Source organism: Borostomias antarcticus, assembly GCF_949987555.1.
Source record: "Borostomias antarcticus genome assembly, chromosome: 14".
Classification (NCBI taxonomy): domain Eukaryota; kingdom Metazoa; phylum Chordata; class Actinopteri; order Stomiiformes; family Stomiidae; genus Borostomias; species Borostomias antarcticus.
Window position 1 is genome coordinate 22,632,147 of NC_140247.1, and position 12,500 is coordinate 22,644,646.

The 12,500-nt window shown below is 44.7% G+C and overlaps 2 protein-coding genes across 4 annotated transcripts in view; both read right to left on the reverse strand.

Annotated features, from left to right (window-relative positions):
• The window catches only part of cd74a (CD74 molecule, major histocompatibility complex, class II invariant chain a), a 14,286-nt gene extending 10,727 nt beyond the window's left edge, over positions 1–3,559 (reverse strand). Inside the window, exons 1-6 of one of the 2 annotated variants that reach the window (XM_084449306.1) lie at positions 3,384–3,559; positions 2,247–2,416; positions 1,198–1,289; positions 905–961; positions 595–678; positions 142–205 (exon numbers count right to left, since the gene is read on the reverse strand). In XM_084449306.1, coding sequence (XP_084305432.1) covers positions 142–205; positions 595–678; positions 905–961; positions 1,198–1,289; positions 2,247–2,416; positions 3,384–3,463 — 547 coding nt within the window. In that variant the 5' untranslated portion in view covers positions 3,464–3,559. The remainder of the gene's footprint in view (positions 1–141; positions 206–594; positions 679–904; positions 962–1,197; positions 1,290–2,246; positions 2,417–3,383) is intronic. The other variant, XM_084449305.1, reaches the window with a different exon arrangement.
• A 1,677-nt stretch (positions 3,560–5,236) lies between these two features.
• Positions 5,237–12,500, reverse strand: part of LOC311317800 (bifunctional heparan sulfate N-deacetylase/N-sulfotransferase 1-like) — an 81,014-nt gene continuing 73,750 nt past the window's right edge. Inside the window, exons 12-18 of one of the 2 annotated variants that reach the window (XR_014630769.1) lie at positions 11,092–11,215; positions 10,731–10,905; positions 10,002–10,172; positions 8,813–8,922; positions 8,520–8,622; positions 5,664–7,639; positions 5,237–5,543 (exon numbers count right to left, since the gene is read on the reverse strand). Coding sequence is in view for 1 of the 2 variants with exons in the window: in XM_084448915.1 (XP_084305041.1) it covers positions 7,520–7,639; positions 8,520–8,622; positions 8,813–8,922; positions 10,002–10,172; positions 10,731–10,905; positions 11,092–11,215 (803 nt within the window). In the remaining variant the exon portion in view is untranslated. Of the gene's footprint in view, positions 7,640–8,519; positions 8,623–8,812; positions 8,923–10,001; positions 10,173–10,730; positions 10,906–11,091; positions 11,216–12,500 lie in introns of both variants that reach the window. The other variant, XM_084448915.1, reaches the window with a different exon arrangement.

Genomic DNA, 12,500 nt, shown 5'->3' on the forward strand with positions numbered 1-12,500 from the left:
AGGGGAGGGGGGAGGGAGGGAGGGAGAGGAGGGAGGGAGGGAGGGAGGGAGAGGCTCGTTAGGGTTTACAGAGGTTTACAGAGGGGAAGCGCGGGCGGTGTTTACAGGCTGCTCAGGGCTCGCCTCGGTCCGCCCACTGACCTGACTCGGGCATCTGCTGGGCCATCTGGAAGATCAGCCAGTGACGCATCCAGGTCTCCAAGGCCTGAGGAACATGCAGGGTTAAAGTGGTGGAGTCACAGAGGGGTGTGTGTGTGTGTGTGTGTGTGTGTGTGTGTGTGTGTGTGTGTGTGTGTGTGTGTGTGTGTGTGTGCGCACGTGCATGCGTGTGAGTGTGTGTGAGTGTGCATGCATCTGTGTGTGCGTGAGTGTGTGTGTGTGTGTCTGCGCATGCGTGCGTGTGTGTGAGAGTGTGTGTGTGTGTGTGTGGGAGTGTGTGCGTGCGTGCGTGCGTGTGTGTGTGTGTGTGTGTGCGTGCGTGCGTGAGTGCGTGTGTGTGCGTGTGTGTGTGTGGGAGTGTGTGTGAGAGTGTGTGTGTGTGTGTGTGTGCGTGCGTGCGTGTGTGTGTGTGTGAGAGAGAGTGTGTCTGCTCACCTTCCATTCATCCTCCTTCATCTGTGCCTTCAGGCTCTTGAGGTTGGCCAGGAAGGTCTCGTTGAACTGGGGCAGCTGGGAGTCCTAACACACACACACAGACACACACACACACACACACGTCCAGGGTTACACAATGCAGAGAGGGGGAGCTCAAATCTGTCACCAAAAGCCGAACAAAGAAAGAGAGGTGTTCAGCAGATCATAGTACTACAGTATGAAGTGCAGCTGGTCACATTTTACACTTTCACTCGCTACTTTGTCATAAGGAGGTGGGCTGAGGATGAGGCCTCTGATGAGCGAATCTCACCTGGACAAGATCTTTCACCTGCTTCTCCAGGCTCACCATGGCAGTGTTCTGCAGTTTCTGAAGAAGACACCATCAAACAACGATCACCCTTTTAAAACATCCCAAGCTTTCTCTTTACCATCCTTTTCAGCATATAGAGAAGACGGAGGAGATTTCCTGATTCAGCACATTTCTGGATATGTAAGCCTACTGTACCACAGTGAAAACGTGTTAATGGGTGTTAACGCTGCCAGTGTGTTGCTGCCCCCTAGTGTTCGTTCTTAGAAAAGGTCAAATGTGTCTCCAGTCCGTACCACCAGGGGAGTCTTGGTCTTCGGGAGTTCGCCCTCCGTGAAGTCCAACAGGGGCATGGTCATCATGGGGAGGGTCATACGCACAGGAGCCACTAGAGGAATATTAATAACAATAATAATAATAATAATAATAACAATAATAATAACAACACTAATAATAATAACATAAAAGACAATATATTATTAATTTTGATATTAATAATAATAAAGTAAAAATAAATATGTGGTGGAATGAACTGCCCACTGACGTCAGGACAGCAGAGTTGCTTTGGATAAAAGCCTCAGCTAAATGATTGTAATGCAATGTAATAATAAACTGTATTTGTGTTGCACCTTTCAAACAAATAAATGCAGCTCAAAGTGCTTTACAATGTACAGTACATGCACAGAGTTTTTCACATAAATAAAGACATCAAATAAACAAAAAGCAGTAAAATAAGATAGACGATAAAAACCAATAAAATATAAAGATAAGAAATCAAATAAAATACAGTGTAAAAATTACAATGAAACAGCAACCCATACATGAACACTAATCAGTCAACCCCGTCTGATCAATTAAACCAGCCCATACATGAACACCGCTTCACAGGGCACAGTCTCACTTGGTTCAGTTGATATTATTTGTATTGAATGCTTAAAGCGCATTGCGTTGCCTCTGTGTATGAAATGCAGTATAGAAATAAACTTTGATTTGGCTTAAAATCACCATCAGTGCAGCTGTTTCCTATACTGTATATTGGAAATACTGTGGCAAAACAATGAAAAAACGTCAAGTTTTATCTGTGATTTCCGCAGTTCCGTTTTCTGTGTAGGCAAACAGCTGCATAGACGCTGATTTTAAAAATTAACTGACTGAAATAAACGTGACTGTGTCTCTTTCAATGAGCCCAGACAACCCCGACTGATCAGCCCTCCTACGCCTCGATCCTGCTCCGCTCCCTCCACGCCCTCCTCCACCTCGGGGAGCGGACAGGGATATATGAGATACATATAGAGATGACTTCCAGGGAAGAAGAGATTCTAATCCCTCCCTGTCCCCTTCTCACCCTGGGGCTTGCTGGACAGCTTCTTCATCTTGTCGGCGGTCTTCTGCAGGGTGTCGATCTGGCCTCTGTGGCTGAAGACCATGTAGGCCATCAGCGCCTGGCTGGACAGCAGCAGACAGGCCAGCACAGTCAGGCCGGCCACCTTGAACGCACGGCTGTTAGAGCCAGCGCTGGAGCACCGCCAGGGAGGGAGATGGGCGGAGAGGAGGGAGGAGAGAGAGAGAGAGAGAGAGAGAGAGAGAGAGAGAGAGAGTTGCAGAGGGGTGTGGTAAGGGGGAGAGTGATAGGGATAGAGAGAGAGAGAGAGAGAAAGAGAAAGAGAGAGCACATTAGTTCACGTTACAACAGAGAAAACACGATGTAGACTAATCTCTTGAGTCTGTTAAATAGACTTACATTTTTTCCATTAATGTAAAAAGCCCAATGTTTTAAATTTGCTGCTGTTATTCAGGTGTTTGGGGGTTTTGTTCAAATAATAGTACAAATAAAGTTCAATATAATAATTTTCATAAGGTTTGAAAGGCCTGTGTTTACTTGTATGGAATAGAATATAATTATACATTTCCACACAATTAGCATACATTCCCATGGGAAGTTTCCTTTTTTGAAAAAGTCTCGAATTTTGCAACCCTATGTGTGAATGTGTGTCAGAGAGCCAGTAAAGTGTACAAAATATTACAACAAAGACTAGTTTTCACCGTAATCATTTCACATATGATTTGATAAATACTATCCACAACTCTCTGTGTGAGCCAATAAGATAATTAGTCGTCACTAGTTGCTAGGCAGAGGCTTTTTCTGAGTGTACAAGGGAGTCAAGACGACCGTATCATCGCAGGTAACTCGCAATTTTGGGAATATTTTGAACAGTATCGTTGACAAATTACACATCTAAAAACTTGCGAATGGCATCAGGTAAATACATTTTAAAAGTTAAGCATAAAAAAGTTCATCATTACACAGGCTCCGTGTCATATAAACTCTAATAATTGAGCTAATTTTCTTTCGCACCCCCTGTAAGCCTATTAATTTACTACAAAAATAAGGTATTTGAAAGACCATTCAAGCCAGACCAGACGAGATATAAAACAGATATAATAGAAAAAACAACAACAAACAAACAGAAATCTATCTCACCCTCTCGGGGCGACCTGTGGCAGGAGCATCTCCTCGCTGCCGGCTCGCAGGGGCGCGGTGTGCTGCTCGTGGTTCTCCATCCTAGTTCAGCTGGTGCAAGTCAAGTTCTTCTCCACGTCCAAAGTCGAAACTGCTCTGATCTGACCAACGCCGCGTTATAATAGCTGTGCAAATAAGGAAGGACTGTGTTTCGTTCAAAGTTTTTCTATAATCGGGAGAGGGGGGCAGGCTGGTGGAGTGGAAAGCCCCGGGTTTCGAAGGTGCGACAGCAGGCATGTTCAACTTCTTCAGGGAGAATTTAATTTAGGCTCTCGTTCATTGGTCAATCGACGCCGTCATCACTTGTTCATAGAGGCAGACAAAACAGAAGTGGTCCTGGAAATGTGCTCTAATACTGTAGATAGGGTACGTTTTGATGACATTAATGATCGATTTGATGAGAAAAGCATTGACATGTTACACTTTTACAATTAATAACATTCCCTTATGATTAATAAATTAATCAATAAATTAATTACTAATTTAATTATTTATTTCCATTATCATAAAATGCCATACAATCTTATAACTATTCATTATTCAGCCAACGATACATAACTAACCAGTTGTTAGTCGTGCGCAAAATCTGTAACAATGTTATGACTTTGCCTTCAGCACTAGATTATGCTCTTAGTCACTTGTTTAGGAAGGAGATGCACTTGTGAGTTCTGGTGAGCAGTAGTACACTGACTTCCTGCAAAATGCAATTATTGTAAGTTGCTTTGGATAAAAGCGTCTGCTAAATGACTAATGTAAATGTAATGCAATGATATTTGGGGTCAGGGAAAGTCATAGAATAGACTGGCCACCTGTATGAGAAGCAGGCCTATGTAAGAACAACCCTTTTAATGATCGTTTTATCATTCACTTGAGTAGATACAATTAGCTCCTCACTGCCCTCTATGATGCAGTTGTGCATTATTATGTTCATTTAAACTAAAGTATAAAGTGCAGTGGTAGATTTGGAATGAGGATGATTTTCAAGGCATCTCTTCAACAACTCTGCCACTAGAGATAACATGGTCATCTGCACGCATGCTTCTCATTGGACCATTTCACAGTGTTTTCTTCAGTGAACCAATGACGCGTCATTCCATGTAACAGAAGAGGAACCACATTCTCCTTCACTGTAAGATATTGGGGATTTTCCTATAATAAGGAAGCAATACAAAAAAAACAAGAAGCAAGACATTAAATAGAATTTCAGCACTACACTAGACAGAGAATGAATAACCAATAACCAATAACTAATAATGTGTTTATGTAAACTCATGTCTGTTCTAAAGAGAGTGGATCAATCTGCAGTGAGCTTGGAATCTGATAGGCAACACAGCTACAAAGTGAAACGGAAACATCTAGTTATACACGCGTTATAAACATCGCTGACTCGGCAGCATTCCTGCGGCCAGATCAAAACCATCTCTCACCCATGTCTCAACCTTCCTTTAAGCACTTCATAACTGGATGGGCCGGTTTCCAGAACACACAGAAACATGGGGTAAACCCTGTACTTCAGTGGGCACTTCCTAACAAGATGGGGACTCGTAGCTCTACACGGTGCTATCAGAGCTCATAAACGTTCTCCAAATATGTAGTGACAATGTCAGGACACAGTAGCTATACGGTACTGTAAGGCTACCCTGCTGCTCGTCAGTAAACGAGCGTGTTCCTCTGAAAACAACACGTCTGTATCAAACACACACCCGCGCTCGGAGAGGACAGGGTGGATGAGGTGGAGACGACAAGGGTGAAAAATACAGTGGTGTTTTATTTGCAAATTAAAAAGCACCGACAATATTAGTTACACTGTAAAAATTATCAACAACAATTACAAGTCTTTATCGTACACAGTCCAGGAGATTAGTACCATCTTAGCTGCTATGATGCATTTGCTGTTTCATAATTAATACTTTATATATAAGCAGACCAAGCACCTCTGGGACAACAGCTGGCAGTGTGAGAGGGATAGAGAAGGAGGGGGCCATCTTGAACAGAGACGAAAGAGAATGTTTCAGCGTAGCAGGTAGTCTACATACGATCTAAACTCATCTATACTCCTCACACACACGATCTAAACTCATCTATACTCCTCACACACACAATCTAAACTCATTTATACTCCTCACACACGATCTAAACTCATCTATACTCCTCACACACACGATCTAAACTCATCTATACTCCTCACACACGATCTAAACTCATCTATACTCCTCACACACGATCTAAACTCATCTATACTCCTCACACACGATCTAAACTCATCTATACTCCTCACACACACGATCTAAACTCATCTATACTCCTCACACACATTCAATAACTGATAACGCAGCCAAATATCAAGCATGAGGGACATTACTAAGTCAGGGAAAAGATAAAAGCACAACAGTGTGTCATTACTACGTCTGAATGTAATAACTAAAACAAAACTATTGCAATAAGAGCAGCGTTCGTTGTCTAGTGGTGATACTTTGTTGTTGAGTGTGAGTTGACTATCAGTTCAGCTGAAATTCTCCCACGATAGAAAAAAAAAATCAACAGCCAATACAAATGAAATACAACAGAGAACATTCAAGAAGGACGATGGCTGTCAGTTTCTTTCACTGGGGTTGGAACCTCTTGGACTGAGAGGGTGTACAGTACTAGCTTATGTTTGACTTCACAGACTGTAGTCGGATCTGTGTCATGGGCGCGGTCGTGTGCTATCAGACAGCCTGTTGGTTGAGAACCTGTTGAGCCAACGGCCCTGTACCAATACTCTAGAAATGCATCCTTCCTTGACGGAAACCTCAGATATAACATGGTCGGAAAGGTGGCGCATCTTTAACTGATCAAGTCCAGATCAGTCATCTCTCAGAAGGAAGGAGGATAGGAAGGTTGTAAAGTTGGATTCAAAAGTATTCAGACAGGGCCGAAGCCTACTTTCTAGACGCACCATTTTGGACATTGTGCTTTAAACTTGTGGCCTTCTGTACCGAGCCGTTCTCTTCCTGCTTCACCTAACTATTGCCATGACAACAACCAGAGCAGAAAAATAGTACATTTGTAGACCGGGCTATTGGATGAGATCAGGAAGTGAAACTGAGCCAAAATGTTTAGTCTCGTAGTTACATTCTACAATATTTCATCTCTATCGGCACCATAGAAAAGTTCAAACAAAACAAAGTAAAAAAAAAAAAGAACCTAAATCTTAACAAAACGAACCCCCAGAAGTCCACGTGAAATCTCTCCCGGGCACTTGTAAATGCATTAACAAGTGTCTACGAAGGCCTAGTAGTGAACAAGGCTACAGCATGTAGCCAGTAAGAGCCCCTCGCCCCAACCCTGTAGCTTTCATAGGGAAACCGAGGGGCATCTTAAACTAACACACACCATTCCGTCAGTCAAGTACTTGGTCTGCCTCAGGACCATTAGGCCGACACCCGATTCACTCCAGTCTAGTTAGTGAATTCACCACGAATGCTCAGAGGAGTTGGGTTGAGTGTTTGAAAGGACTGACACTTGGGACTGGTGACGTCTAACTCTTCGTCCCTCCGCTCCTCTTCCTCTGAAGCTCTGAGTCCAGGCGAGGAAGGCGAGGGCTGACGGAGGCGTGCAGGGGGGGTCCATCTCCGCCGGTCTGCTCCTGTGCCGTTAGCACCCCCGCTTCTGATACAGACATGGCGCAGTCCCGATGGGGGCCCGTGCGTCTCTGGGCCGTACCATGTGACAGGGCGGGGTGGCGTCTCACGGGGGAAGTACAACTTGGGAGGGAGAGAGGGGGGGGGAGGGCATTTAAGGCTGCAAGCAAAATGGAAACTCGCTGACCTATCCCTCGCTAATGCACAATCCCTGTTCCCCTATTCCTCCAAACCCGTCTGTCTTCATACACCCCTTTCAAAGGTCACATGGAGCAGTGGGGTCACCCGTTTCCATGCTCAACCCCACTTGTCCAGAACTCCATTGCGACGGGGCAATCAGAATGCGTCCCCTTCCAAAGCCGCAAGGGTTTGGAGATGAATAGGAGTGAGTACTCCTCCATGTTATCTCCGGGGGGTCAGCAGTGAGTGGTACAGTCCATGACTAAACCCCCCCCCCCTCCACCGCTGGTGCTGCTAGCTGGTATGGACCAGTTCCTCTCGGAGCCAGCTGGGTAGGGACTGACCCATCCTGTAGAGCAGCTTGGACAGCTCGATGTTGTGGTCCCGGTAGTAATCTCTGAGGAACGCCTGGGACTGGGGGAGGGAGGAGCATGGAGGGGGGAGAGAGTTAGAGGACACCAGAGAAAATAGCTAAAACAACAACATCCATTAAGGTGAGGACTCAAAACACATTACCTACAGGTTATGAGGGCTCAAACCACATTACCTACAGGTTATGAGGGCTCAAACCACATTACCTACAGGTTATGAGGGCTCAAACCACATTACCTACAGGTTATGAGGGCTCAAACCACATTACCTACAGGTTATGAGGACTCAAACCACATTACCTACAGGTTATGAGGGCTCAAACCACATTACCTACAGGTTATGAGGATTCAAACCACATTAACTACAGGTTATGAGGATTCAAACCACATTACCTACAGGTTATGAGGATTCAAACCACATTACCTACAGGTTATGAGGATTCAAACCACATTACCTACAGGTTATGAGGATTCAAACCACATTACCTACAGGTTATGAGGATTCAAACCACATTACCTACAGGTTATGAGGATTCAAACCACATTACCTACAGGTTATGAGGATAACAGTCTGACTCAACGGATGCAGGTTTTGTGGATAAGAATTGTCATTTGTTTATTACTGCCCAATCAGTGGCGCCTATTCATGTGGTCGCCCAATCGAGACTTCGTGAAACAACAACCTAGCAACCGCTCCTCCAAAGACGACTGTGATTGGCTCAAAGAAATACAGTCCCCCTCCCCTTTCCCTGAATGGTAATGAGTCCAGCCAGACCTTTTTCCAGCGCTAAAGTGTGGAGAGAGAAGGCTATGTGAGACTACGAGGATTCAAACCATGTTACCTACAGGTTAAAAGTGACTTAGATTAGGGCCACATAAACATGAACATCAATGAACATGTCAGTCAGCTGGGTGCTGCCTACCTCCGGGTCCATGTCAGGGTAGCGCCGGCCTTTGCTCTTCCCCAGACACTTGGTCTTCCCCCCCTCCAGGAGCTGGCACCAGAAGCCCTTCTTGGGGTCAAACCTGGAGACGTAACGGAAAACACCGAACTCTTAGACAGCCGGCAGACATTAACCTAGCGGTTCAGTTGTATGAACACGGCCCTTCCTGGACAGGCGTTAGAGAAGCCGGAGGAGCTGCTCGCTGTGTCTGGGGGGAGGACCCTTGGAAGGGGGAGTGGGGGGGGGGGGGCGGAGGATGGGGCGTCACTCACGCCAGGATCTTGTGGTAGTTGACGGTGTTGACCAGGCCCAGGAACTTCTGGATCTTGTCCATGACAGAGGCCGGCTCAGACTTCAGCATCTGCCCGTCCAGAACCAGCAACTGGGGGAGGAGACGCACAGAGACGGAGCGATATACAAGTATTATAACTATAATCACTAACGATATTACAAGTATTATAACTATAATCACTAACGATATTACAAGTATTATAACTATAATCACTAACGATATTACAAGTATTATAACTATAATCACTAACGATATTACAAGTATTATAACTATAATCACTAACGATATTACAAGTATTATAACTATAATCACTAACGATATTACAAGTATAACTATAATCACTAACGATATTACAAGCATTATAACTATAATAACTAACTACTAACTAACAATATTACAAGTATTATAACTATAATAACTATTAACTAACAATATACAAGTATTATAACTATAATAACTAACTACTAACTAAAGATATTACAAGTATTATAACTATAATAACTAACTACCAACTAACAGTATTACAAGTATTATAACTAAAATAACTAACTATTAACTAACAATATACAATTATTATAACTATATTAACAATTTACAAGTATTATAACTATAATAACTAGCTACCAACTAACAGTATTACAAGTATTATAACTAAAATAACTAACTATTAACTAACAATATACAATTATTATAACTATATTAACAATATACAAGTATTATAACTATAATAACTAGCTACTAACTAATGATATACAAGTATTATAACTAAAATAACTAACTACTAACAATATACAAGTATTAGAACTATAATAACTAGCTACTAACTAATGATATACAAGTATTATAACTAAAATAACTAACTACTAACAATATACAAGTATTTTAACTAGAATAACTAACTACTAACTGACACTACACAAGTAATATAACTATATTAACTACTAACAATATACAAGTATTTTAACTATAATAACTAATTACTAACTGACGCTATACAAGTAATATAACTACTGTATAATAACTAACTACTAACAATATTACAAGTATTATAACTATAATACCTAACTACTTACTAACAATATACAAGTATTATAACTATAATAACTAACTATAAGTATTATAACTATTCTAAGAAATCAAACTGACCGTCTCCCCCCTCCCCTACATACCTGGCTGGCGTGGTAGTGGCTGAGCCAGCGCTCCATGTGGACAGCGTACCAGCCCGGGACCAGACAGCGGCTCTGGAGAGCCCGCAGCTTGACAGGGGCATTGTGGGTCGCCGTGATGACCTCGCGGAACGAGTACTTCAGCGCCACCGGGTCCTCATGGGCCCTCTGGTGCTGTAAGCAGGACACACAGGAAGAGACAGGATGAACGAGGAAGAAAAGAGAGAGATGGAGACAGAAAGAGTGAAAAAATGTAACCGGGTAAAAAGTCTGATTGTCTAATAACATTTTGTGACCATTGTTTGTTACTAGCTTGCTAGCTAACTTGTCACTGATGTCATGACATCGGCCGTTGTAATTAATCTGAATGAAAAATACGTCTATAGAATTGAAAATCAAACCCACAAACGTTAGCTTGTTGGGAGCTTGGTCTAGCTGGTTAGCTTTTTACCCGCACAGGTTTTGACAGCCTGGACACATTTTGGCATAATGGTACCAGTCATCACCTCTTCCATACCTGGTACAAGGAGTAGAGGTACCAGTCCTACCCTCTCCCATACCTGGTACAAGGAGTAGAGGTACCAGTCATACCCTCTCCCGTACCTGGTACCAAGAGTAGAGGTACCAGTCATAACCTCTCCCGTACCTGGTACCAGGAGTAGAGGTACCAGTCATAACCTCTCCCGTACCTGGTACCAGGAGTAGAGGTACCAGTCATACCCTCTCCCGTACCTGGTACCAGGAGTAGGCCCGGTCCGCAGGGTTGATGAGGATGGTGACGATCTTAGCTTTGGGCAGGAGAGCCGCCGCCCGCCTCGCCGCCAGCTCTGAGTCAAAGTAGTTGGCGCTCTTCTCGAAGTAGTAGTCCGAGCTGGTGTTGGAGGGCAGTGGGAAGTACTCCATGTACCTGTGGGGCGGAGGAACACACGCACGTCACTGCTGATGCCCGGGCTTTCCTGTTGACCCCTGACCCAGGGACGCTGAACCGCTACCGGATTAAAGGACGTCTACTGTCGTTTTTCTGTGCTGAATCGACGGAAACGGGTTGTGACGTTGGTGACGTGCTGTGAGTGACGGTGGCGGCGATGCGTACCAGTCGATGCCTCGGTGGTAGTTGTGTCCATTGAAGAACTGGATCTCCTCAAAGGTCTCCTTGCTGGGGTAGTTGCTGGTCAGGTCGGGGTGCATGCCCAGAAACAGGTAGAGAGCTGTGGTCCCTGGGGGGCGGAGGGAGGGGCAAAGGTCAGGGGCCCAAAGGGTCAATTTGTTGGGTTAAAAACAAGACATCACTGTAATACAGATCAACAAACACTAGGAAGGGGAAGTGAAATGACTGGGGGTGGAGGGTAGAGGGCAGAGCTTAGAGGTCAGGAGGGTGCTGAGAGAGGGAGAGCGCCTAGAGAGGGCTGAAGGGAGAGCGAGGTTGTGAACATCGATTCCCACCTAACGAGAACATTTCAACTACTTAGACAGTCGTAACGAGCAAAGTGGCCAATCTACTTGGCGCAGACGGCACGTACGGAGGGAGCGAGGCCATCGGTTCTCGGTTCTGCTCTGCTCTGCTATGTTCTGTTCCTGTTATGAGAAGCAGAACTCGGAACAAACTTCGCTCACTTCCTAACCACTGCCACCCTGTCACGTCAGCCTCGCAGCTTCAATTAATGTGATGCAGAAGTGAAATAAAACCGAGGAGAAGCGAAATCAAACCAGGAAGGGAGGGACTGTATTTGATCAAGTCTACAGCGGTTAGTAAAGTAGTTCAAAGTTATTTGGGAGGGGGCAGGGGGGGGGGATCTTAACCCTGCCGGGAAGAAGAGATCTCAGTATCTACATTGTTTTGTGGTGCATCCCTGGACCTAATTTAGACTGTATTCACCAGGAAAGACTAACAAAATGTAGTAATTAACTGTTTATGACTACTCAGCAGAACTGAGGAGCTGGTTCCAGAGCTAGGATGATATATTTGAGGGGTGGGACATTTTGGGGCTGTTTTGAGGTTAAGCCATTACTTAAAAACAAACAACTTTATTTGTCATACGGTGTTTTTTTGCACAGCACATGGTGATGAGGTGCACACACGCACACATGCGCACACACGCACACACACGCACACACGCACGCACACACACACGCACGCACACACACGCACACACACGCACACACACGCACGCACACACACGCACGCACACGCACGCGCACACACGCACACACACGCACGCACACACACGCACACACACACACGCACGCGCACACACGCACACACGCGCACGCACACACACGCACGCACACACACGCACACACACGCACGCACACACACGCACGCACACACACGCACACACACGCACACACACACGCACGCACACGCACGCACGCACACACACACACTGCTCTTCACCCAATTCAGCCATTACTTAATACAATAACTTGCTAAAATATATTTTAGATGTACGAGTAAGAAATGAGCCCTGGTTATGGTGAATGTTACGGTGCCACGGTCAGGGA